The sequence below is a fragment of the Balaenoptera borealis genome (genome assembly GCF_965194805.1).
Source record: "Balaenoptera borealis genome assembly, chromosome: 8".
Lineage (NCBI taxonomy): Eukaryota > Metazoa > Chordata > Mammalia > Artiodactyla > Balaenopteridae > Balaenoptera > Balaenoptera borealis.
Genome location: NC_138865.1, coordinates 1,977,301 through 2,004,989, shown reverse-complemented (window position 1 = coordinate 2,004,989; position 27,689 = coordinate 1,977,301). Strand labels below are relative to the sequence as shown.

The 27,689-nt window shown below is 47.2% G+C and overlaps 1 protein-coding gene and 1 long non-coding RNA gene across 9 annotated transcripts in view; one reads left to right on the top strand and one right to left on the bottom strand.

Moving 5' to 3' along the window:
* PALLD (palladin, cytoskeletal associated protein) overlaps window positions 1-27,689 on the bottom strand; it is a gene marked incomplete at its 5' end in the record, with an annotated part of 365,468 nt that overhangs the window by 11,735 nt on the left and 326,044 nt on the right. For all 8 annotated transcript variants that reach the window (XM_082402084.1, XM_082402085.1, XM_082402086.1 and 5 more), the window contains 4 exons: window positions 8,301-8,450; window positions 11,953-12,174; window positions 14,146-14,244; window positions 17,079-17,214. In XM_082402084.1, coding sequence (XP_082258210.1) covers window positions 8,301-8,450; window positions 11,953-12,174; window positions 14,146-14,244; window positions 17,079-17,214 — 607 coding nt within the window. The remainder of the gene's footprint in view (window positions 1-8,300; window positions 8,451-11,952; window positions 12,175-14,145; window positions 14,245-17,078; window positions 17,215-27,689) is intronic.
* On the top strand, window positions 4-7,636 carry LOC309633389. Its single transcript, XR_014247490.1, has 2 exons — window positions 4-180; window positions 2,843-7,636. It is a non-coding gene; the product is annotated as an uncharacterized lncRNA (long non-coding RNA).

The window sequence follows — 27,689 nt, the reverse complement described above, 5'->3', positions numbered from 1 at the left end:
GGGGACAGAGGGGACCGACGGTTAGCGGCCGGCGCCCCCGCACCGCCACCGGCACCATCACCACCGCCCTGGTCTCCACAGGATGCTCTTCCCAGCAGACCGACGTGCCGCACCAGCGCGACCCCAGCCTGTCTCTGAAACACGCCCCCCGGGACGTCTTGTGATGATGCCACTTTCAAGGTCAGATACCTACTGCTGGAAGCTAACTCTGAAATCAAACCAGATCATTTCAGTTTTCTTTTTAGTTACATATTCATTAAATGTTAGTGGTATCCCTTCCCAAAACTGCACATTGAAAGAGCTGCCGGCATGAAAAAATAAGCTTTACGTAACAAGCATGCCCGGGGCGACAAGGAGCATAATGGCCGTGGGACACCTTGTCCCCACAAAATGAGAATATTTGAGATTTAAAAACCAGAGCAGTTAATGCCTGAACCCATGAGGGTCACATGATACGGGCCTATCTAATGAAAAGCTGTATTTTATAATCTTTTAAAAATATTTTTTATTTGAAGTATAAAGTCTATAGCCCCCCCACCCTGAACACACCTGATCTTGCCTGAAGTATATAGTTCACTTAATATTATATTAGTTTCAGGTGTAAAACATAGTCAATAGTTTTATAGATTATACCCCATATAAAGTTATGATAACATATGGCTACACGCGCTGTCTTCTCTCTCAAATTGTCAACTGGAAATCGGGTAAGTGCTGTCTCCGGACACACAGCCATACTTAAGAGGGGCCGGGTGACAGGAATAAATGGCCCTGTCACTTTGCCTTCTGGTTTAGACTCATCTCTCCCTACGTCCAGCAGAGCAGCAGATGATCTCCTCCTCCGCTCGCTCCTCTCAGGGCCCCGGAGGACGAGCGGAAGGACAGCTAAACCCTGACGGTGGCCGAGAGGGAGTACGCAGGGTGGGAACATGGGAAGCAGACCGATGCTGCACACTTACCCTTGGTGAGTTCCACAGCTCCAGGCTGAAGGGCGCGCTTAAGTCAAAAGAGAGTTGACCCCTGACCCCCACTGTCAGTGCAAGTGGCCAGACAGGTGACCAGAGCAGAGGGGTTCTGTGGGTCCTGAACCGCCTTCTGAGCGCCCCCTCGAGAGGATGCTGGCGGGGACACGGAGGGGGACCCCACAGCAGGATGCAGGGAGGGGCCCTCGGGGTCTCCCCAAAGCCTGGGCCTCTTCAGGCCATAGTCACCAGGGAAGGCAAAGACACAGTACCGGTGCAGACGGGAGGGTTAGGAAGGACCCAGGCGCTGTCGTAAGCGGTCTTGTACCGCGGGACACGCACCTTCCTCCACTGAGGCCACAAACGCTGCCTTTCCCGGAAATTTCCAAGTATAATGAAGTATAACTTTATGACGGGAGTTATTTCCAACTTAGATCAACTGTATCTGAAGTTCAGGCCACACGATATGAATTCTCTCATGCTGATCTTACAAACACTTGGGATTCCCTAAAGTAGCTTGAAATCTGTACATCAATTCCATCGAACCCCTCCCGGTCTGTACTTGCTACAGAAAATCTAGATATAACTTGCTTAGAAGAGCCCGTTATAAATTACACAACTGATGTTATCATCAGGGCCGGGACATACACGACCCATGATTCTTTTTGGAGCTTGAGGACAAGGAATTGCATGTTTTGTTTCACACAAATAGCTTCCATTGTACTGATGATACGGTTTCCTTACTATCTGCTTTGCTGCTTCAGCAAATAATTTTAATTTGGAGAGATTAAAATAGAGTTACGTAATTTGGGTGGATTCTTCCTTGTGGTATAAAACCCAGAGGATCCACCAAGACAGTTAATATTAACTAATGATTTATGTAGTTAGATAAAGATAAAAGTTAAATTCAACCTTTAACCTTGAATTTGGGGAAGCAGATAATGGTGCTAAAAAAAAAAAATTCCTCTAACCTGGATTTGAGTTTTGACTTTTTTCCTAAAGCTTTGGGCAAATCCTAAATTTGTTCAAGCCTACACTTGTTCTTTTGTAAAAGCTGGGGCGCTGTACCTCACAAGGGTGCTGCGAAGATTCAGTGATATAATCCATGATGATCCTGTTACAAATCCTAAATTTGTTCAAGCCTACACTTCTTCTTTTGTAAAGGCTGGGGCGCTGTACCTCACAAGGGTGCTGCAGAGATTAAATGATATAATCCATGATGATCCTGTCAATAGTGAACGTACTTGACATCATCGTCACCGCTAACTCCGCCACCGCTGCTGGTATTGTGTTTCTCTGGGTCTGTGACATCAGGTGTGCACACTAAGGTGATTTTTAGGGGCCCAGCAGCTTGGCTGACTCCAGTGAAATTTTCCAAGCAGATGTATGTTGCTCGCGGTACGCTCTTACCTTGTTTGGTTCCTTCAGAGGCCTCTTTTAACCAGTGCCCCTCGGCCCCTCAGGGCTCTCAGTGCGGGGATGAGCCCCAGACGCCTGCCCTTGGCTCCTTTGCCCTGGGTTTGTAACCAGCTCTGTCCCTTACAGTGGAAAAAGACGAGGCAGGCGACATACTCCTAGGTGAGGGTCCTCATCTGTGGAACAGGACCCTCCTGGTCATCCTGCAGGGAGGGGCTCTTACGATGATTCAGTGAGTTAACAGGGGTCAAGTACTTGGTGGTGTGTCTGGCACGTCCTAAACGCTCAAAATGTTAAATTTTTACAGCACTGGATACAGATGTAACTATAATAACCACCAGATGGATAGGAACTGTTTTGTTCAACACCATTTTTTTCATATGACTGGAGTTTCCTTCCTTCCCTCCTTCCACCCACTCTCCCTTCCTTCTTTCCTTTTCCTTTCTCTCTCTTTTTTTTGGTTTTAGGACGCAATTTACTCCAGAGGAAAAGCCAAGTACTCCAAGCGTAGGAGGGAGACTGTGAGGAGAGCAGACCAACCTTTCCACCTCACGCTGGTGCCTGCAGGGCGCCACGCACACAGGCACATCCCAGGTGTCTGACGGCTGCGTCCGAGGCCCAGGAGGAAAGGGGTCCTGCCCAACCCTAAGCACTGTCTGTGCCTGGGATACACTTCGTCTCCTTTCCCCGCTCCCACACACACGGTGAGAACAGGTTGGCATGCTGCTCTGTAAAGAGTGCACGTTTCTACCACGCTTTCAAGATTTTTACTGCGATTGCTTAGAACCCTACATATACTGCCCCAGAATCTTCCTTAACTTCCCAAACTTAAGAAAACGGCATATGTTGTCATTTATCACCTTGTTATTCCCACACCATCCTCCACTTTGGAACAGAAAGGGGAAAGGGCCTGGAATTCAAGAGGCAGAACTGTGAGTTTGATAATATACTGATATTGGCAAAATATATTACTAATAACAAGAGAACAGGACTACTTAGAAAGCAACCAAAGTAGCGAGTGGTATAATTTTGACATTTTCAGTCCAGAACTCAGGGAAGCATTTTTGAAAAGATGCCTCCAATGTGCACGCTAGAAAGTTCAGATTTTTAAGTCTGAATGTTTTCTGAGGAAGATCATCCAAAATGAGCATTCAGTGATTTTAATCCTACAGATGTGCCAATTAACCTAGTAAAACTGCCATCATTCCAGGCTCAGGGGCACATAAACGCTGTCTGTTCGCTTTTAACTGTCTCGTTTCTTTTTGCTTTATCATTAACACGTGAAGGAATAACGGAAGTGAATGTTTGAAGGGAAGCTTGGAAGGTGCCAGAAAACCTTATAACGTTGAAACACACACAACCAACAAACCAGCCTTTGAAATTTAACTCAGCTGCTCACTGCTTTTCCATTCCAGACTAGTCCTCAGTGTTTAAAGCTATAGCGCGAATCACGCGTTTGAATTCTTAAGGTGGTTCTCTGTTAACCATCCAGCTTGTAACGCGTATCTGAGGCCTCCTGCAAGGCCAGTGATATATGTGCTACGGACAAAACATCTGCATTTCCCGGTTTATGAAATCTAACTTGCAGCCCACAGGTCTCGGGAAAGCCTGCCGCTTGCACACACAATGCAACTGGAGGACGCAGCAAACGGTGCACAACAGCCATTCCAAACCGGAGAGCAGGACAGGGGAACCTAGCAACGCAGCAAAACAAAGTCAAACATCTGTGTTTCGATTCCGCCGTGTCTTCAAGATGGGGTTAGAGTCGGCCATAAGCGGAGCCGGCGGTCCTCGGTTCGGCACCCGCCTGCGGTAACGCGGCACAGTCCCTCAGGGTCCCACTCAACCGTGCGACTGTCTCCCGGGAGCTGCCGGGCTGAGGACGCTCCGCGGCCAGCGCCCGCCCAGAGCTGCGTTCTGCCCCAGGTGGAGACTGCACGCCATCAACAACGTCTGACGTGCTTCTTATTCCCTGAAGGCTGACCCGGGTGGAAAATCATTCTATAACATAATCTGCTGACCGCATTGTCCTCTTTCCTTGCTTCTCACCCTTTCTGTTGGCTGCTCTCGGGGATTATCTTCTGCTGCTCTGGAGAGCTCGGCCGTCTGTGTTTCATTACCGAACTCATCTTTCCATCAGCCTTTGCCTCTTTCCCGCGGTCACTTCGCATCGTGGAGGCCACGGTGTACCAGAAAAGAGATGGAGTTGTCTCCCTCCTAAACCCAAATCCTTCCATAACGTGGGAAAAAATGAAGGTCCCAAAGGGCGTCAAGGAAGCAGGGAGCCCAGGTCAGCGGACCCCACGTTATGCTTCTGGGACTAACGTATCTTGAAAAACTTAGCTTTTACTCTTGAGATTTTTTTTCAGTGCCTATTTACATCACGCTTCTTTTGAACCGTGTTGTAATTCACAAACTACAGAAGGGCGAAGTCCTTTACTACACCGTAGCAGCTGCTTCTGAAGCGGAGACTACGGCGTGACGCGTGTCTGTCACCGCGTCCCTACAGCAGCAAGGGGCAGGCCGAGGGACGGCGCGCTGCTCGTCAGGCCCGAGACGCCGCCGGGTTCTCCTCAGTGGGTAGCACGTTCACTCCAGTTTCTCGGTGGTGCCTCACAGGACCCACATCTGGCAGCTGCGGACACACCTGCTACTGAAGGGCCGGCCGGGGAGGAGGCGTCACCCCTGCGCGGACATCAGCGGGCGCCTCACTCGGAAGCCTGGAGCGGCGACTGCCGAGCGCCACGAACACCGGAAGTCACAACCGTGTCAGGCTGCGGGCCGGCGCCCAGGCGGGGCACGTCCTCGGAGTCCCCTCGGGAGCCTCGCCTCGGACGCCGGCCTTTCGGTCATTTCGGTGGGAGAGGAGCTGCTTAGTCACGAGAAGGCGCCCGTTCGCGAGGATCCTCGTGGGCCCGACCTCGCGAGCCAGCGGGATTCTGGCAGCGGGAGCTGCTCTGCCACCGGGGCCGCGAGGGCTCTGGGGCGCGCGCCAGCCACGCCGCTGTTTGCCTGACTCACAGCCAGGGCGGGAGAGCCTGCCAGGAGAGCCGGGCGTCCGGTGACCTGCGGGAGGCGGCCACTCCCCATCTCTCTGTCTCGTCCCCGCCAGGTAAAGGGCGAAGACCCAGACCGGGCGGGCCCCGGGGGGCGCGGCCAGGGCTCTGGGGCGGCAGCGGAGCGCACGACCCGGCACGAGGGCGGCTCCCCGCCAGCCCGGCTGTGCACGTGGGGCCTGCAGCCGAGCCCTCCTCCCAGGGCCCCGGCCGTGCAGCCGCCACCGAGCGGCCCCGCCGGGCACGCCTCTCCCGGGGTGGAGGCCGGGAGGCCCTGCGCCGGCGCCGTGCTGGGGAGAGGCCAGCCCGCACTGACTTCTGGACTCGTGGCGCTGAGGGAGGGACACGCCGGGCTCCAGGGCTCCTGCCAGCTCAGCGTGCTGCTCCGAGAAGGGGACCAGCGTCCTCGAGCTTCAACAGCGGCAGTGACCTGCGCTGACGAGGCACGTCACATGCCAGGTAACCGAGCGCTTTACAGGCATCGTTTAGATTCGTGTTATTTTTCTCACTTCACGGACGAGGAAGCGGGCGCAGAGGTTCAGGACCTGCTAAAGGCCACGCAGCCAGGACCCAACTCAGACCTGCCCGGTGCCGGGGGCTCGCTCTTACCCCCGGCTCTTCCGAACTGTCCCCACTGTCTCCACTCCTGGTCTTCGTCGTGTCACTTCCGTCTTCTGACTCTGCCCCTCCTCCTTCCCCGTGTTGACACGGGCATCTTCAGCCCTCCTTCCCCTGGCTGGTCAGGGGTTTAGTAAACACGCAGAGACCGCCACCCTGGAGCCCAGCGGCCTGCCCGCTGCCACTTGCCTGGTCCTTCCCGTTCGAACTTTCCCACGTGGAACGATACGTCACCTGAAGGAGACTAGAAGCAGACTCAAAACTGCAGTCTGACATTTACCTTTTCTTCTATAACATTGCTCACTCCAGTAACAACAGTTCAAAACATTCACTAGGACAAACGCCTTGAAGTGGACAGCGGGACCCCAGGAATGGTGAGTACATAAGGAGCACAGTGAATTCCAGCTCCATAAGCCACCCTAGCCTTCCTAGGGCACGAGAGAAGTAAAGGACCCAGAGTGAAGAAAAATTCTGCATTTTGCTGAGCACTCCACTTTTTTAAGAGGCAGAAAACTGAAAATCGAAATTGGTTAATAGAGTTGTAGTAGTAACATCAAAGATCAAAGATCACAGACCACCATAACAAATGTAATAATAATGAAAAAGTGTGAAATATAACAAGAGTTACCAAAGGTAACACAGACATGTAAAGTGAGCAAATGCTATTAGAAAAACAGCAGTGATAGACTTACTCAACACAGGGTTGCCACAAAACTTCAATGTGTAAAATACGCAATATCTACAAAGTGCAATAAAGATGCAATTTAAAAAAAAAGTAGTCAAGGAAACATACTAAAAATATAATTATAAAAAGAGAGTTCCACTTTCGTTCCCTCAAATACGAACAACATGAACACAAATAAGCGTTAAAATGGAACTTATTAGTAAAGGTTGTGATTTTGACTATTTTTCAAAGGGATGGTCATGTGTTCACTGATTGAAAAGTTAGAACCTCAAGAAGGCGCATTAACTTGGAAACTGTTTCTTGTCAATGGAGAGTCAGCTGTCCTGGATCACAGCCTGATTTGTGGGCAATTTCAGTTTCACTCTTATTACTGTCATTGCAGAAATGTGTCTTTACATGACAATGTAACCTCAGGACAGGATAACACTGTACAAACTTTCAGAAGTCTGTAAGCTTTGCTAAAATTATTTGTATCATTTTCTAACAAACACTTAATATTTCCTTCAAAAGAAATAATGAAATAGGGAATGATATAAATAGATCAGAGATTTTTTAAAAAGATAACTTCTGGGCAATTTTCATCAGTTATATAATAAAACTGTTAACTTTAGCTTTTTTTTAAAACAAAGTGTTTTTTACCAAAATGGGAAAAGAATTTTAAAAAGAATATATATATGTGTAACTGAATCACTTTGCTGTACAACTGAAACAACATTGTAAATCAACTATAGTCTAATATAAAATAAAAATTTTTTTAAAAAGTGTGTTATTTACATGATTTCTACAGACTTCATAAAATACCCAGTCAGATGTTGAGCTTGTAAGGCACAAAATCACTTCTTACACATTTCTGTGTACCCAGTATAGCACCTAAAATATACAAGATATTCAATAAAAAAGAATGTGCAGGCTTGAATTGGGAACATGGTACCCAGTAGCTGTCTGTTAAATTCTAAGTAGTCAACTGATTTTTTGACCCTAAATTTAAGGGCAACTACAAAACATCTGGATGTAAACAAACAAACAAAAATCCTGAATGCTGTATGTATGTTCTATCGAAATTGTAATTTGTCCACACACATTACTTAAATTCCACTGAATTAGGTGTGCATGTATTTCTTCTAAATATTTTATTTTCTGAGTTTTTCTACCACAGCTTATCCATACCCCTCACTCTCCTTTCTCCTGAGAACATAACCCTACCTGAAATCACATGGTTTATGCATTTGTTTACTGGCTTATCTTCTGTCTTGGGACCTTTTCCCTGAAGCACTGCAGCCCCATCACCCACATGACAGGTGTACGTATCTGGCTCTCAGTAATATTTATGGAAAGAATGCACATCTGCACCGGAATTATTCATGTAGACAAACATCTCACGGAACAGATAAATATTAAGAAAGTATGTTTCTATCCTGGGAAACCAGGAGAATTGGGAAATTCCTGGAGAACTGGGAAAACAGTTTCAAGTCAAAGAGGCAGGACTCCCCCGTTAGCCACGCAGCTCCTGTGCCCGGGAAACCCCAGCGCCCTGAGCACAGGCCCGAGGCCACCGCGCATCCCCACCTGAAGGTTCGAAGCCATGATCGTGTAATTCCCGTCATCGTCCAGGGTGGAGGCCGCGGTATGCAGAGAGCAGGTCCCGTCAGGGTCGCTCCGGATGCTGTAGTGATCGTTCTTGGGAGAGATCTGCTTCCCATCTTTAAACCAGTAGGTCTGAGGGGGAAGGCAGAGATGAAGGTGAGGCCCTGTGAGCGGAGGGGCACGGGCCGCCCTGAGCTCCCGAGTTACAGTGCGAGGCAGGACGTCGGGGCAGGACCTTGACTTCTGAGTGAAAAGGGTAGGTGGCAAGCAAGTTGAATTCTATTTCAGTTTTAGAAATTACATAGCCTCTTTTTATTTTTAAGAAGACATATATAAGCAGGCATTTACATTCATCCACTATTTATACGGAGGGCGGTGATGATTTCTGAGCTGGCATCCCAGTTTTCTTTTTGCTTCTATTTTCAAGTGTCCTGAATGAAAATGTGTTACTTGTAAAGGTAAAAAGGTTACTGTAGACAACAAAACCAGAACCTAAACCCCAGTCATTCCTCGGAATCATGTCAAACAGAACAGGGTGTGAGGAGGGGGGTGGGGTGGGGGAACCCTATCACTTTAATTCCCAGCCGAGGGGCACAGGACGGAAGGTCACAGTTTGTCAGCTCCACTACATTAAAGAAAACACAGTAGTATTGAAATGTATAATATTTTTCAAATAATATTTTAACTTGGGGTGATAGAAAATTAAATGTGAAAAATCAAGTAAAAATCTTGACTAAATAAAAAAATTCTAAATGGTCAAACAAGCTCTTCTGCAGGTCCTCCTTCCCTCCCTCACCTTTAAGCAATATCCTGGGTCCGTGGGTCTCTCATGGTTTGTTTATTATTTCTGACTTGATCATGAACTGCACAGCTGAAGACGGGCCACAGTTTGGGTCACGGAGCCGGCAGCCCTAACACGGCCGGGATGCGGCACTTGCCACCGGGAGGGAAATACATCCGCCCTTTTCAAGCCGTAGCAGGTTCTTGGTGGTCACCTTTGCTCCTTGCAACCAAAAGCATTCCTAACTGATTCCCAACAGAAGAAACTTAGTTCAGAGCCTGCAGTTTTAAAATGAAATTCTTCCTGCATGTAACTCAACATGTCAGTTGAGACCACAGCTGGCCTTCCAATTCCACTCCCTGTCAAGGCCTCTGAATCTGAAAAATCTTTCTTACAATTTCCATGTCAAAGATAGGAAAAGGCTAAAAAGAGATGGCAGGAAGTAAGTGCAAGAACAATCAGGATCTGACCGCTGTAGCTTTTCCTACCGTTAGTTTTCAATTAGTTCCACGTTTATAGGAACTGTATTATTAATCTCCAGAACCTAAAAGTTCACCATCAAATAGACTAATAACTTTCAGTTCTAAAAGTTAAGTTACATAAGGCGTGATACTTCATAATTATCATGCTCTTAGTGGTTGGATTATTTCCGATGGAACAAAGAGGCTGTGATTAGTACATAATTTCTCCCTTTTGCATTCTTGCCGCTATGCCAGTTCTTTAGAATTATTTCTCTCCTTTAATCATATTTTTCACCTCTATTGTACTTGGAATACAACTTTCAAATGAGATTAAGAGACAGTTCCAAAACTTTACCAAGACTGCTGAGAGACAGGGCAGGAAGGGTACAAGACATGAAAACAGGGTGAACTAGAAATTCTCTTCCATCTTCTCATATCTCAATGGAACAAGCATGTCAAGGGCAGAATAAAAAAAAGAAAAAACCATAAGCTAAAAAAATGTATATTTTTAAACACGATGAGTATTCCATACTCCAACAATCCTAATATAATTTCTAGAACATGTGCAGGAGAAACAGGTTTCAATAAACCAGGGAGGGAAGAAAAAGAATGGCAGCCAGGAAAACAAAAGAACATCTAACAGGAAAAAGTTCTGGAAAATCAACCTCTTAACGGCTGTGAAACATTCAAGGTTGTAGGAGAACAAGACAGTCACGTTAAAACAAAAGCCCGCCACTCGAGCGAACATAATGTTCTTTAAGAACAGGATTCAGTGATCTTAGAACCCGATCAGTAATCTTGCCTCGAGTAAGGTTTAAAAAGAACGTGGGCTTCTTTTTGTGACTATTTTGGAAGTTCATGATATAATTATGAGTTCCACTCATAAGCTGCATGTTTATTTTTAATACATGCATTTGATATCATGTTTGTGAACACACACCAATGATCCACTTATGTCAAGATAATACAGAAGTGTTCTCTAACAACAGTTGATTTGTGAAGTCTCATTAGGAGGTGGCGAAGGCTCTGAAAATTTAAAGCGAATTATTTTGGTCTATCTTTTTCTGACTGTGGGGCTGGGATTCGTCTTTAGGGAAAGAGTATGGTGGTAACACTCTCCTTATTGTGAAAACAGAACAACGGATGGAGCCACAGAGCACGAGCTCCTCAAAGTTTCAGGTGTGGTCACGGCCCTGCCCCTTCTCCCGTCTCACTCATTCTCATTCCGGCTCTTTTACACCAGCCCCTGTTAAAATGTTAATTTCAGGGGGGTATAGTTTTCATTTTTGTATGCTTATTTTACATGTGCCTGGTCTCTGGTCCTGTTCTTTCACTGAAGTGTCTATTCCTTTTAGAATTGTTTCCATCACTTTAAACACAGCAATTTCAGAGGAGTCCCCTCAAGACAGCTCAATCCTGTGTAGCACCTTGGCTTCTGTTCTCCCGTTTCTTTTGCTGTGGACTGTTTGCTTGCACGGTCTGAGTTTTTCTTGTGAACTCACTTCTTCCCCCTCCTGCCCTGTAGATGTCTGACATGCCCCAGCGTGGAAGTCTTCTGTGGGGCAATTTTTACTTGCTTCTGCCAGAAACCTTAGGATTATAATCATCCTGGACTAAATTTCATATTAATTTCTCAGCTTTGGGCTCTGTATCCTGTGAGAGTGGGAATCTGGAGTTTCAGTTTCTCATGGGTGCCTCTTTTATTCTCTTCTCTCAAGTTCTAGGGAAAAGTGTAGTCCTGTTTGCCACTTTTCTGGGCCAGTGAGCAGTGATTCTAGTCTCTTCTTAAAGAGAGGGCCACCCTCCCTCCTTCCGGCATCCCCACGTGCTTGCAGGAACAGGGCTCCGGCCAGGCCAGCCTCATCCTCGTACCAGAAGCTTCTCGGAAGACCCTTTCTCACAGTATTCCTGCTCCCGCCGCCTCTGTAAACAAAGGAGGCTTTGGTTTTGTAGACTAAAGATCTGACGTTTCCATCATCTGTGGTAGCTTTATTCCTCTGTCTGGTACAGAGCACAGGTGGATTCAAGTTCAAGCCTGGCCACTCACAGCTTTCTGACCTTGGGGAAGTTCATTGCCCTCCCTGAGCTCAGCCTAGTCGTCTGCAATTTGGGTGTAACAATGATAACATCATATGAGTAAACGATGTGGGTTATGAAAAGCTCCGTGTCCGTTATTCTACTATTCTATTCTGTCCTGTCCCGTTCTATTCTTCTACCCTCGCTGGTTTCCAGGGCCTCCTGAGGACGGCCCTGAACTCAAGCGTTTCACATCACGGGTGCTGAGAAGCTTAGTCTGCACCTCTGCCTCCTAACGCTGTCATGGTGTGTGGCATGCTGGAAGCAAACTCATCCTCAGGGAACGTAACTCTTAAGCAGCCCTGTTGCAGCTCACCTTCGGCTTTGGATTCCCGGTCACTCTGCATGTGAAGGTCACGGGCATCCCCTCAAAGATCTTGAAATGCTTCAGCTTCATCTCGAAGAATGGGGCCACTCCACTCTCCACAGACGTGTCCCCACAGGGAACCTCTTCCCCGGACTCCTCCACGGGGGACCTTTCCAGCCTGTACTCGATCTCACTGATGAGCCTCTGCTCGCAGCTGGAGACTCTGTACTCCTAAACCAGAGAGAAGGGCACGTCACCGACCTCGGTCCACGTGGTGCGAAGCCCCCGAGCCCCACGTCTTATCCCCTCTCCAGTGAGGCGCCCAGAAGACAGTGATGTTTCTACCACAGAGCTAAAAAAGGAGCCTGTGCCCAACTCCATTCCATACAAAACAGAGAACATCTGGAAGTAAGTATGTATGATATTTCAAACTGTCCTCAAGTCCTATCATCCAAAACAAAACCAAACCAGCTACGAAGATGAATTTCCTTCTCTCTTCTCTTGGGGTGGGGAGAAGAAAGAAAAAGGCAACAGTCATTCCTGAATCATTCATAAAAAGTAAACATGATGGCACACTGACTCCTCTGTCGGGCGGGGCACTTCCTCGGAAGGGCAGCCGCACAGGCGGCGAGCAGCTGCCGGATCACTCGGCCTCTGAGCGGACGAGTGATGGAGAAATGGCCCCACAATCCCCCCTCCTAACAACCTCGCCACGCAGCCTCGGGCTCTCCCTCAGCTCTGCCGCTCTGAGCGACCATCCTCCACCCGAGGCCTGACGGGCCAGTCAAATGTTTGGTTAAAAGAACAGGAGCAAAGCAAAGCCCCCGTCAGCGTCCTCTGGCGGTGAAGGGGGACCCTGCAGATCTCTTGCTGACAAAGTACAGTAAAGACAAGGCAGCCCATTATGAGATATTCTCTATTTAATATTAAATGAAAGATTGTTTTAACGAGGTTTTTCCCTTAAGGTACTCAACCTTTAAAAAACAGTCTGTTGCCTTGAAGGAAGAAATTCAACAGTATGAATAAAACTGCAAAAAATACACAAGTTGTTTTGTCTAAATAGTATCAAATCAGTCAGTTTAAGAACTAGCTCTTTTCCCCCCTAGAAAGGTTGAACAAATGAGAAACTTTTCACAATTTAAAATTCAGAGTATCCACAAAGGACAGAATCAAATTCAAGTTTGTAAATAAATGACACGACAAATCACACTGCAGTAATTCTGTCCATCTGATATTAAATGAAAATAGACACTGGTCAGAGTATTTATAATTAACGTATGGCAGTTAACTATAGATACACAGGTAAACGAGGAAGAATAGAAGAAACAGATACAGGGAAAGACTGGGAAGAAAAGAAAGGTGAAAGCGTGACCTTTTGACCATCCAGAGGACTCCCTACAGAAGCATGAAGAGACCCAGGGTCCTGTAATGGTAGAAAGAAAGAAGTGAAGCTCAGTAATAGAAGCAGCAAGAATCGAACAAGATTTCTAGCTTCAAGTGAAACTGTGGTGGTAGCAATATTTAACACACAGAAACTTTCAGATTTTGAAGGCTGATCTATTTCTTAAGAGATACGAGAAAGAGTTTACTTGATCCTTTAAACTTGTGTTAAAAAGCTTTCTTTTATCTCAGAGCTACATCTGGAGACTCCAAACAGAAGCAGTGGAGATTATAAAACAGTTTATTTACATCAAATTCAAGAAGTGACTTATTTTGGGGTGTTATCAGAGGAACAAACTGTTCGCATTTTAGGTTCTCTGCTGATCAGTGCTTTATAACTACATATGTGGAGGAAAACAGTCTTTTCTGTACATAGGTATTTTACCTGGACGAGATATTAAGAACATAATTGGAAACAGTCACTAGTGATTTCAGACAATTTCAGTGAACACATGTTCCTCCACACAAACCTATTCCGCATTACAGCCCAGGACAGGAAAACCAGAAAGATACTTGAAAGGAGAGAAACTAATCAATAAGAAAATAAAAAGAACAGGTGTCACCGACTGAAATAAATCCCAGCACTCACTCAGCATAGTATGTGCTCAATAAGCGCTGGCTGGGAGGCTGATCTGATGACAATGTTCTTTCCTCTGACCCACCCTCTGCTCTCCACAGAGCTGACCCCAAGCCTGTCCGTAAGGAGGGCGGGGAGAGGGGACAGGGTAATCTGCTTCCCTGGGGAGCAGGAGGAATGGGTACCTGGTCGGCTGCCTCCTCTTCAGGCTCCTGGACGTTGAAGACGGTCGCGCTGTCGGCACCCAGCAGCCGCCGAGCCATCCTTTCCTCGTACGTCAACCTCTAGACAAAGCAAGTCACAGAAATCAGAAAAATCACAATGCTACCACACCTTAAGAAAAAGTTTGAAAAGCAAACGCGTTGGCCGTTCTCTGTAACTGCTCCCTCTCCGCCTTCGGACGCCTGTACGTACAGGAGTCCTCTCCTCCCCTTGTTCAGCTGCTCTCACCTGCCCTTCTGGTCCTGACCCTGGGTTGGGAGGTGGGGTGACCCATCCTGAGAGCCACCAACTGACAGAGCACAGACTGGGCAACAGGGCAGAAGTCACCTAAAAGTACGTGTCATGTATTTACCCCTAACGATAAACAGAGAGAAAAAAGATACTTAAACAGCAAAATGTTCTTTTTACAGGAAATGCTATTTTCATAGCCATCCACAGGCTTCAGAACAGCCTGGTCAGCTCTGAGCCTGATGAGGGAGTCTCAGGCCAGCGGGCAGTGACGGTCCTCCCTGCTTTGACAGCACTTCCCAGAGGCTGGGAATCTGAGGTGAACACAAGCACATGCAGTAACCCACAAAGGATGACTACACACGCGGACTTAGAAGAGGGGCCGTGAAAGATGCCTGCTGAGCTGATACCCACGACTCACGAGCCTACTTGGGGAGACTGTCTGCAAAGAGGGCGGTGAGGCTTCTGCATCGACCGACCGGCGCTTTGGGCCAAACACAAGAGAAATGCCCACGTTCGTGTTCTGTCTGCCGGGTGGATGGCCGCTCTTGAGCGCCGGCTCTAATATGACCATTGGCCCATCGGGGGCATTTTAAAAACAAGCATTTGATTCAAGATAGAGAGTAACTAGTAAGGCAGAATCCAAGAAAAAAAAACCCCAAAAAACCTGCATAAGTTATTTCAGATAAGCTTCCAAACTTGCGTAAAGAAGGGGCCGAGGATGAGATGAGGCAGAGGCAGCGTCTGCTGCATGGAAGGTCTCGTCCAGTAAGCTGCTGTTTGATTTTCTCACATGTGTTAAAAAATCATGAATTCAGGTTACAGAGAGAGTTTTAAATACCTGCTCTCTTAAAAGCCTTCCTAACGTCTGCAGGGAGGACTACACCAGCATCACAGGGAGGACCGGAGGGATGCCACCCTGTTCCTTTGAAGCAGAAGCACCATTTGACACCCAGGCCTTCACCAGATGCACCTGCTACCACCAGGAACCAAATTCACCTCATCGTTTTGTTCCTAAACTACTACGCCGTGTGGAAAGACAAGCTCTAAGAAGCCAGAAATAAGTATGGAATGATGTGCAACATCAGGAAAAAGCTGTTTCAGGGTCTCATTTTCTAAGAAAGGAAACCTTACTTTTCTTGTCTTTTTTAAACTCTCAAATGTGGAAATCTATGGAAAATATTGGAAATGTCATTCACTGCTAAACAAATACCAAAAAAAATATATTTATACGCAAGGTATATGATATATATAATATAAATACACATAGTATAATGTAAGGGCTTATAGAAGTCTTACTTTTTAACCAAGAGTTAGTCCATAAGGAATACTTAAACAAACAACCAAAAAAAAAAGAGGAAAAAAAAAAAAACCAAACCTGGAGAGATGCCTTTACCTGGATTGAAAAAGTTCCCATAAGTATTTGTTTTAATCTATCAAGGGCTCTGGTTGACAGAGCCAGGGCAAACTTCCAGAATATGTACACTTACACGTGCAACCACTTATTTCAGGGAGAATATATTTTCCCTTGGTGAAAATCTTCTCTCCGAAATCACTAACCAACACGAGAACTCATTAGCATTTTAACCTTCCTGAGCTCAGATCAGGATGCCCTAACAATTAAAATCAGCACCCAGCACCCGCCTCTAGCCCCCATCTTTCCCATCAAACGTGGTCTGTGCTCACATTTTTATCTATCAATGCTTGGTAATTACAATTCCTAGAAAACTTAATTAGTACAGAGACTCTCTCTCCTGAAAAAGGTATCTGAGGGAGATTTTATACAAAGAGGCCCTTTTCTGCTTCTACTTAAGAGCCGGGCAAATTTCCCCATAATAAAGCACAAAAGGCTCTTTTCCCCTCCCTGAGAAATCTCATTTACTAGACTTGCTTTTCCTGTCCCCTTGAAGTACTCTGATGTGATAAGAAAAGGGTCAGTAACCCCAAAAAACAAACAAAAATGACTGGCAAGGAAACATGAAGTCCACTGAAGGAAACATCTTCTGCCCACATTGTTACCAGAGCTACTGGTGGTGGACTTTACAATTCTGCAGGCTGGACACAGAATTACTATTTTCTCCTTGAGTTGAGCGGTCCTGCCCTGACAGACCAGAATGAGGATGGGAAGCAAGCCTCCTCTTTCAGGTGACAGAATCCGAATCTCCTGACAGTCTAGACTCCAGCCATGGTCTCCTAAGGAAAGATGCTTTTTGTGCAGAAGCAGTGCAGAGCACAGAATCCAAATTCTGCTTCTGAAACTTTAATTCCAATTCACGGCTTCTGGCAGAGACAGGTCACCGGGGGGGCGTGGCTCTCCCCATGCCCAGCCCTCCAGCGGGATTTGCTCCGTTTTCTCTGTAAGGTCGCAGGTCCTCACTGTCCTACGCCGGGCCTCAGCCTCAGTCCTTCCTCCCTCCCTTCCCTCCAACCTGCTGTGACCCCCCAGGAATGGTCCGTGACAGGAGGCAGCAGAAAGCAGCCCTCTCCCCTCTTCCCCTTCCCCGACCCAAGCCTCAACATGCAGAGGAACGTGGGGGCTCGGGGTACCAGGCCAGCGGTGAGGCCGCGTCTCGGGACCTTAAGCCTGGGGGAGGGGGAAGGGCTCGGGAGCAGCTGCAGAGCCCCGCCCACCCTGGCACCCCCCCACCCCGACCCCCGCGCCCCATACCGGCTGCCCGTTGTTCAGCAGGTCCTCCTTGAAGCGCAACTTCCGCTCCAGGTCCTGGATGACGGCATCCTTCGAGCCCTGGATCTCCTCGTCGGAGGCGATCCTGGCGGTCCTGCTGGCCTTCTTGGGAAATCCCCTGTGGGCAAGCACACAGCGCGGTCAGGGTCAGGGTCAGGGCCAGGCACGCACCCCCGGGCCCAGCACCACCCATCCTGAAGGCCACGCCTGTCCCGCTGGGTGTGGGACCAGTGACGCTGACGGGAACCGGTCCCCAGAGAAAGTCCGTACACCCAGGGCGCACCCGCCGGGGTGAGATGAGGGCCAGGGCCGGGGAAGCGGCAACAAATACGGGGCGCTGTTTACACCCAGACCTGGGTTTCCCCCGTGTTAGGTGTGTGACTTTGGTCAGGCTTCCCAACACGTGTCATAAACAGGTGTAACAATACCCGCCACCACACGAGACCATCAGGAGGGTTTCAGGGAGAACAGACTTCGCATCCTTTCCTCATCTCAGCCCCCTGGTCCTCTGCCCAGTCTGTTCGGCGTCAGTGCCCAGCCCGCCCTGAGCAAGCGTGAATCCTGCCCACTCCGCCCTCCTCTTCTGTCCTGGTCCGGTTGGGCTGCAGGGTGCAGGCCTGACTGGGTGGACTGAAGCCACGTGCTGCCTGTTTTACTTCTTTCTCCCTCACAGGGCTGTGGGTAAAGATGAGTGAGACACGAACACCGTCCAACAGTGGAAAAGAAGGATGCATATCACCAAAGCTGAATTTCAAAGACATAATGTCAAGGTTAAAAAGGAGCAAGTTAGAGAAGAGTGCACACAATACACTTTCCGGCGGGACGTGTGAGGATGCGGGCGGGCGGGGTCACGGAGGGGAGGTGTGAGGACGCGGGCGGGCGGGGTCACAGAGGGGAGGTGTGAGGATGCGGGCGGGCAGGGTCACGGAGGGGAGGTGTGAGGACGCGGGCGGGCGGGGTCACGGAGGGGAGGTGTGAGGACGCGGGCGGGCGGGGTCACGGAGGGGAGGTGTGAGGATGCGGGCGGGCGGGGTCACAGAGGGGAGGTGTGAGGACGCGGGCGGGCAGGGTCACGGAGGGGAGGTGTGAGGACGCGGGCGGGCGGGGTCACGGAGGGGAGGTGTGAGGACGCGGGCGGGCGGGGTCACGGAGGGGAGGTGTGAGGATGCGGGCGGGCGGGGTCACGGAGGGGAGGTGTGAGGACGCGGGCGGGCGGGGTCACGGGTGTGAGGTGTGAGGAGGCGGGCGGGCGGGGTCACGGAGGGGAGGTGTGAGGAGGCGGGCGGCGGGGTCACGGAGGGGAGGTGTGAGGACGCGGGCGGGCGGGGTCACGGGTGTGAGGTGTGAGGAGGCAGGCGGGCGGGGTCACAGAGGGGAGGTGTGAGGAGGCAGGCGGGCGGGGTCACAGAGGGGAGGTGTGAGGATGCAGGCGGGCATCACAGTGACAAGGGTGAAGAGGCCAGCATCGCCCTTTACAGAAGGACTAGGCCGGTTACCAAATGGCTTGTGCCTCCACCTCCTCCTCCGTAAAGTGTAAAATGTGGGAACTAAAAGCACAGGTCTCACAGGATTATGGGGAAAACCAGGGCCTGCAGGAGGGGCTCTGGGGCAGTGGACAGAGACCACCCTGCAGGGCGGCGGATCATGGAGGGACTGGCCAAGGGAGGCCGGGGGAGTGAAGCGGACCCCAGGATGCTGAACAGAGCCCCCAGAAGCTTGCCCACACCCCCGCAGACCCACTGGCCAGGGCCCTGCTCGGCTCTGGGCGCCAGGGACACACGTAGAGCAGACTGCAGTCACTACTCCTGCAAAAATCATCTTCTACACTGGGGATGGCAGAGGGGGCGGGAGGGGAGAGTGCTGCCGGGTGACAGAAGTGGGTCCACGAGGAGCTGGGCCGGGATGACCAGGGGGAGGGCAGCCAGAGCCAGCCCAGGGGTCAACAGGGCACCGGGCACCGTGGGGACAGGGGTCCAGGCCACGGCGCGCTCTCGCTTCATTTAATACGGAACCTTTTCTTTTCTTCTGAGAGTACCTCATTTGGACTAATGACTAACGTAATTCAGAAAACACTAAGAAACTGTGTTAAAAACTGAGCACAGAGTAAGGGTGAAGATCTGAGATCAGGGCAGAAACCAAGACAGAGCATTTGGAAAGGGGAGGCACCCAGCAAGAACAGGGGTTACGAGCTTTTGAGGCAAAGTTTTGGCAGCGGAGTGCTATCCTATAAAAGGAATCTGTTGTAAGACGCCTGTGGCCTGCTCCCCAACGTGGCACCAACTTCTGATGAACAAAGAGCAACTCGTCAGGAATAAAAGGAGCATCTGGTGACAAGCAGATGCTTTCCCTTCTTTTAAACAAATTTGTTTTTCTTCTTTTGCATGGCCTGTGGGATCTTACTTCCCCGACCAAGGATCGAACTCAGAGCCCTGGAAGTGAGAGTGCCAAGTCCTAAACACTGGACCGCCAGGGAAGTCCTGAGATGCTTTCCCTTCATAATGGTTTGTACAATTAAAAATTAAAACGTCTCTTCAAAGTAAACTGTTACCCAAACCAGAACTCCTCACAAAACCCCGTACTCAGCGCCCAGGAATCAGTGGCATCCCCACGCGTCTTATGGGCTGACGGCTCCTGTGCACGCGCTCAGCCCAAGCACACAGAAGCATCCTGTCCTGTCCACGCCAGCTTCAGTGTGACACCACTGACTGTGTTAAATAATACTCATGTTGTTGGGGGTAAAAACAGCTCAACCATACACACACGCACGTGGAAAGTAAAACCCTCCAGATTCAACCACGCCAAATCCCAGGAAGTTTTCTTCTTGCTCCTTGATTACTGACTGACCTTGAGAGCAACCCCCCTTGATGGACTGTTCCAGGTCAACACTGTCCGTGCTCAGAGACGCAGCTCAGAGCACATGACTTAGGAGGTCCTGGGCCTCTCTGGCCACCGGAGAATTTTTTAAACGAAGAGCCCCCGTATCTTCTTCTTCCCATACTCAGCAAAATCAAATGGAAACTAAACTTCACACAGTTGCAGAGTGAGCAAAATCAACAACATGCTGTCAGGTAGGAATCCCTCACATCCAAGAGTGTAACACAGAATTAATGTATAAAACAGGGAATTCCCTGGCATCCAGTGGTTAGGACTCCGCGCTTTCACTGCCAAAGAGGCCCAGGTTCAATCCCTGGTCGGGGAACAAAGATCCTGCAAGCTGCGTGGCTGAAAAAAAAATTAATGTATAAAAGAGCCCGAGAGAGACTGGTTCAAGATGGCGGAGTAGAAGGACGTGCTCTCACTCCCTCTTGCGAGAGCACCGGAATCACAACTAACTGCTGAACAATCAACAACAGGAAGACACTGGAACTCACCAAAAAAGATACCCCACATCCAAAGACAGAGGAGAAGCCACAATGAGACGATAGGAGGGGCGCAATCACAATAAAATCAAATCCCATAAACACTGTGTGGGTGACTCATAACTGGAGAACACTTATACCACAGAAGTCCACCCACTGAAGTGAAGGTTCTGAGCCCCACGTCAGGCTTCCCAACCTGTGGGTCTGGCAACAGTAGGAGGAATTCCTAGAGAATCAGACTTTGAAGGCTAGCGGGATTTGACTGCAGGACTTCGACAGGACTGGGGGAAACAGAGACTCCACTCTTGGAGGGCACACACAAAGTAGTGTGCACATCGGGACCCAGGGGAAGGAGCAGTGACCCCATAGGAGACTGAACCAGACCTACATGCTGGTGTCAGAGGGTCTCCTGCAGAGGCGGGGGGTGGCTGTGGCTCACTGTGGGGACAAGGACACTGGCAGCAGAAGTTCTGGAAAGTACTCCTTGGCGTGAGCCCACCCAGAGTCCGCCATTAGCCCCAACAAAGAGCTGGGTAGGCTCCAGTGTTGGGTCGCCTCAGGGCAAACAACCAACAAGGAGGGAACCCAGCGCCACCCATGAGCAGTCAAGCGGATTAAAGTTTTACTGAGCTCTGCCCACCAGACCAACAGTCAGCTCTACCAACCACCAGTCCCTCCCACCAGGAAGCTTGCACAAGACTCTTAGATAGCCTCATCCACCAGAGGGCAAACAGCAGAGGCAAGAACAACTACAATCCTGCAGCCTGTGGAACAAAAACCACATTTACAGAAAGAAAGACAGACAAGATGAAAAGACAGAAGGCTATGTACCAGATGAAGAAACAAGATAAAACCCCAGAAAAACAACTAAATGAAGTGGAGATAGGCAACCTTCCAGAAAAAGAATTCAGAATAATGATAGTGAAGATGATCCAGGACTTCGGAAAAAGAATGGAGGCAAAGATTGAGAAGATGCAAGAAATGTTTAACAAAGACCTAGAAGAATTAAAGAACAAACTAACAGAGATGAACAATACGATAAATGAAATGAAAAATACACTAGAAGGAATCAATCGCAGAATAACTGAGGCAGAAGAACGGATAAGTGACCTGGAAGACAGAATGCTGGAATTCACTGCTGTAGAACAGAATAAAGAAAAAAGAATGAAAAGAAATGAAGACAGCCTAAGAGACCTCTGGGACAACATTAAATGCAACAACATTCGCATTATAGGGGTTCCAGAAGCAGAAGAGAGAGACAAAGGATCCAAGAAAATACTTGAAGAGATTATAGTCGAAAATTTCCCTAACATGGGAAAGGAAATAGCCACCCAGGTCCAGGAAGCACAGAGAGTTCCATACAGAATAAACCCAAGGAGAAACACGCCGAGACACATAGTAACCAAATTGACAAGAATTAAAGACAAAGAAAAATTATTGAAAGCAGGAGGGAAAAATAACAAATAACATACAAGGGAACTCCCATAAGGTTAACAGCTGATTTCTCAGCAGAAACTCTGCAAGCCAGAAGGGAGTGGCATGATATATTTAAAGTGATTAAAGGGAAGAACCTACAACCAAGATTACTCTACCCAGCAAGGATCTCATTCAGATTCAACAGAAAAAATCAAAAGCTTTACAGAGAAGCAAAAGCTAAGAGAATTCAGCACTACCAAACCAGCTCTACAGCATATGCTCAAGGAACTTCTCTAAGTGGGAAACACAAGAGAAGAAAAGGACCGACAAAAACAAACCCAAAACAATTAAGAAAATAGTAATAGGAACATACATATCAATAATTACCTTAAACGTGAATGGATTAAATGCTCCAACCAAAAGACATAGGCTCGCTGAATGGATACAAAAACAAGACATATATGCTGTCTACAAGACACCCACTTCAGACCTAGGGACACATACAGACTGAAAGTGAGGGGATGGAAGAAGATATTCCATGCAAATGGAAATCAAAAGAAAGCTGGAGCAGCAATACTCGTATCAGATAAAATAGACTTTCAAATAAAGAATGTTACAAGAGACAAGGAAGGACACTACATAAGGATCAAGGGATCAATCCAAGAAGAAGATATAACAATTGTAAATATTTATGCACCCAACATGGGAGCACCTCAATACATAAGGCAACTGCTAACAGCTATAAAAGAGGAAATCAACAGTAACACAATAATAGTGGGGGACTTTAACACCTCACTTACACCAATGGACAGATCATCCAGTCAGAAAATTACTAAGGAAACACAAGCTTTAAATGACACAATAGACCAGATAGGTTTAACTGATATTTATAGGACATTCCATCCAAAAACAGCAGATCACACTTTCTTCTCAAGCATGCATGGAACATTCTCCAGGATAGATCACATCTTGGGTCACAAATCAAGCCTCAGTAAATTTAAGAAAATTGAAATCGTATCAAGCATCTTTTCAGACCACAACACTATGAGATTATAAGTCAATTACAGGGGAAAAAACGTAAAAAACACAAACACATGGAGGCTAAGCAATACGTTACTAAATAACCAAGAGATCACTGGAAATCAAAGAGGAAATCAAAAAATATCTAGAGACAAATTACAACGAAAACACAATGATCCAAAACCTATGGGATGCAACAAAAGCAGTTCTAAGAAGAAAGTTTATAGCAATAGAAGCCTACCTCAAGAACCAAGAAAAATCTCAAATAAACAATCTAACCTTACACCTAAAGGAACTAGAGAAAGAACAAACAAAACCCAAAGTTAGTAGAAGGAAAGAAATCATAAAGAACAGAGCAGAAATAAGGGAAATAGAAACAAAGAAAACAATAGCAAAGATCAATAAAACTAAAAGCTGGTTCTTTGAGAAGATAAACAAAATTGATAAAGCATTAGCCAGACTCATGGACAAAATGAAGGAGAGGATTCAAATAAATAAAATTAGAAATGAAAAAGGAGAAGTTACAACAGACACCGCAGAAATACAAAGCATCCTAAGAGACTACTACAAGCAGCTCTATGCCACTAAAATGGACAACATGGAAGAAATGGACAAATTCTTAGAAAGGTATAAACTTCTAAGACTGAACCAGGAAGAAACAGAAAATATGAACAGACCAATCACAAGTAATGAAATTGAAACTGTGATTAAAAGTCTTCCAACAAACAAAAGTCCAGGACCAGATGGCTTCACAGGTGAATTCTATCAAACATTTAGAGAAGAACTAACACCCATCCTTCTCAAACTCTTCCAAAAAATGGCAGAGGAAGGAACACTCCCAAACTCATTCTATGAGGCCACCATCACCCTGATACCAAAACCAGACAAAGATACTACAAAAAAAGAAAATTACCGGCCAATATCACTGATGAATATAGGTGGCAAAAATCCTCAACAAAATACTAGCAAACAGAATTCAACAACACAGTAAAAGGATCATACACTATGATCAAGTGAGATTTATGCCAGGGATGCAAGAATTCTTCAATATACACAAATCAATCAAAGTAATACAACATATTAACAAATCTAAGAATAACAAACATGATCATCTCAACAGACACAGAAAAGCTTTTGACAAAATTCAACAGCCATTTATGATAAAAAGTCTCCAGAATGTGGGCATAGAGGGAACCTACCTCAACATAATAAAGGCCATATACGACAAACCCACAGCAAACATCATTCTCAATGGTGAAAAACTGAAAGCATTTCCTCTAAGATCAGGAACAAGACAAGGATGTCCAGTCTCACCACTATTATTCAACATACTTTTGGAAGTCCTAGCCAAGGCAATCAGAGAAGAAAAAGAAATAAAAGAATACAAATTGGAAAAGAAGAAGTAAAACTGTCACTGTTTGCAGATGACATGATACTATACGTAGAGAATCCTAAAGATGCCACCAGAAAACTACTAGAGCTAATCAATGAATCTGGTAATGTTGCAGGATACAAAATTAATGCACAGAAATCTCTTGCATTCCTATATACTAACAACGAAAAGTCAGAAAGAGAAATTAAGGAAACAATCCCATTCACCACTGCAACAAAAAAGAATAAAATGCCTAGGAATAAACCTACCTAAGGAGACAAAAGACCTGTATGCAGAAAACTATAAGACATTGATGAAAGAAATTAAAGATGATACAAACAGATGGAGAGATATACCATGTTCTTGGATTCGAAGAATCAGTATTGTGAAAATGACTATACTACCCAAAGCAATCAACAGATTCAATGCAATCCCTATCAAATTACCAATGGCATTTTTTACAGAACTAGAACAAAAAATCTTAAAATTTGTATGGAGACACAGAAGACCCCGAATAGCCAAAGCAGTCTTGAGGGAAAAAAACGGAGCTGGAGGCATCAGACTCCCTGATTTCATACTATACTACAAAGCTACGGTAATCAAGACAATATGGTACTGGCACAAAAACAGAAATATAGATCAATGAAACAGGATAGAAAGCTCAGAGATAAACCCATGCACCTATGGTCAACTAATCTATGACAAACGAGGCAAGCATATACAGTGGAGAAAAGACAGCCTCTTCAATAGGTGGTGCTGGGAAAACTGGACAGCTACATGTAAAAGAATGAAATTAGAACACTCCCTAATACCATACACAAAAATATACTCAAAATGGATTAGAGACCTAAATGTAAGACCGGACACTATAAAACTCTTAGAGGAAAACATAGGAAGAACACACTTTGACATAAATCACAGCAAGATCTTTTTTGATCCACCTCCTAGAGTCATGGAAATAAAAACAAAAATAAACAAATGGGACCTAATGAAACTTAAAAGCTTTTGCAAAGCAAAGGACTACAAAGAAGACGAAAAGACAACCCTCAGAATGGGAGAAAATATTTGCAAACGATGCAACGGACAAAGGATTAATCTCCAAAATATACAAACAGCTCATGCAGCTCAATACTAAAAAAACAACCCAATCCAAAAATGGGCAGAAGACCTAAATAGACATTTCTCCCAAGAAGACATACAAATGGCCAAGAAGCACATGAAAAGCTGCTCAACATCACTAATTATTAGAGAAATGCAAATCAAAACTACAAAGAGGTATCACCTCACACCAGTTAGAATGGGCATCATCAGAAAATCTACAAACAACAAATGCTGGAGAGGGTGTGGAGAAAAGGGAACCCTCTTGCACTGTTGGTGGGAATGTAAATTGATACAGCCCCTATGGAGAACAGTATGGAGGTTCCTTAAGAAACTAAAACTAGAACTACCATATGATCCAGCAATCCCACTACTGGGCATATACCCAGAGAAAACCATAATTCAAAAAGACGCATGCACCCCAATGTTCATTGCTGTGCTATTTACAATAGCCAGGACATGGAAACAACCTAAGTGTCCATTGACAGATGAATGGATAAAGAATATGTAGTACATATACACAGTGGAATACTACTCAGCCATAAAAAGGAACAAAATTGGGTCATTTGCAGAGACGTGGATGGATCTAGAGATTGTCATACAGAGTGAAGTAAGTCAGAAAAACAAATATCGTATATTAACGCATATATGTGGAACCTAGAAAAATGGTACAGATGAACCAGTATGCAGGGCAGAAATAGAGACACAGATGAGAGAACAAACGTATGGACACCAAGGGGGGAAAGCGGGGGGAGGGTGGTGGTGGTGGGATGAACTGGGAGATTGGGATTGACATATATACACTAATACGTATAAAACGGATAACTAATAAGAACCTGCTGTATAAAAAAATAAATAAAATAAAATTCAAAAAAAAAAAAGAGCCCCAGATCCACAAACTAAGTTTCTGTACATCAATTCTATTATTTTTACTGATTTTTATTATGAAGCCAAAGCTGTTGGCATCCAGGTGGGCACCTGAAGCTCGTGCCTCAAGGAGAGCGCGTAACTCTATACTAACGTTACACTCTCTCCACGTTGCCTTTGGGCCCTGGCACGCGTGTGTGCGCTGTGCCCGCCCGCGCACCCCATGCAAGGTCACCCAGGACCGAGGTGTTCTTCCAGCTGCTCCTGGGGCAGGCAGCTCAACAGAACCATCACCCAAGACCCCGCCTGCTACTTTCTGGGGAATACTTGCTTGGGACTGGATGCGCATTTTTGTGCAATCCTCTAAGATGCTGGACCCCAATGAGCCCAATGACAAGACGCTCGGGGCCTCTGCGTCTACCTGTTTCCTGGGGCAAAGTCCACTGCAGGTTCTGTCTTTTCTATTAGTTACTATCTAGCCACGGTCCCGACTTGTAATCGTCTAAACTACCATGTAATCTGTTACAAACTTCTCCTTAAGACTTGGGGCGTTTTGTTGGTCTGCAGGCTTCCTTAGTCAAAAAATATTAGACACCAGATTGATTACAGATCAGCCTGGGCCACACCCCAAGGCGAAGTCCCTCCTCGCTCAGGCTAATTCCAGAACCCTGGGAAACCCGCCCCCTCCTGGTGCCTCTCACCTTGAAGGGAGAATGATGACGCTGTCCCCACCTACCTGTTTCTTGTAAGTCAGGGAGAAAGAGAGGACAAGGAGATACTGCCTATCAAGAGCTGAGAGGCTGCAGGATAAAATGTGCATCACAGCGCCTACTGACACATGCTTTTCTGCTGACAAACGCAGCGAAGCCTGCTTATTATAAAAGAGGCAGTTCAGAGTATAAAACATGGTAGCGCCGCGGCTACCTGCTGCCTGAGAGCAGGTTCCAGGAGCGTGGAGGTGGGCGAGAAGTGCGGTGCCCAGCGGGCCATCTGGGTCGGGTCTGATCTGATCCACCTTGAGACTTGCCCAGCCACTCGGGACCAGCAAAGGCAGAGCTGCTGCCCTCTTCCCAGGAGGGGGGTGGCACTCCCAAATGCCCTGGATCCCCACCGCCTTTCGGGCTGATTCACTGAGCAGGGGGCAGGATTACAGCAACGGAAGCAGCGACTCTGGGAGGAGGGGAATACGTTCATTTTGTAAACGTGCCAACAGCTTTCTTGCTGAAGCCCGTGATCCTCACAGCCTCCGTCTGAGAGAGTTAGCCCCCTGAACATCTGTGTCCGTCACCAGCTTTGAGAAGGCGGTATTTTCCCTGCAGGTGACCCCACGGCCCGGGGAAGAAGGCAGCTGTCTGCAGAAGGGAAGGCGCGCGGGGCCTGGCCGCACAGAAGCCCCCCGAACCCCATCCGCGCGCGAGGACTCGAGCCGGAAGAGGCCGCTGTCCCGGGCCTCCCTGCCTC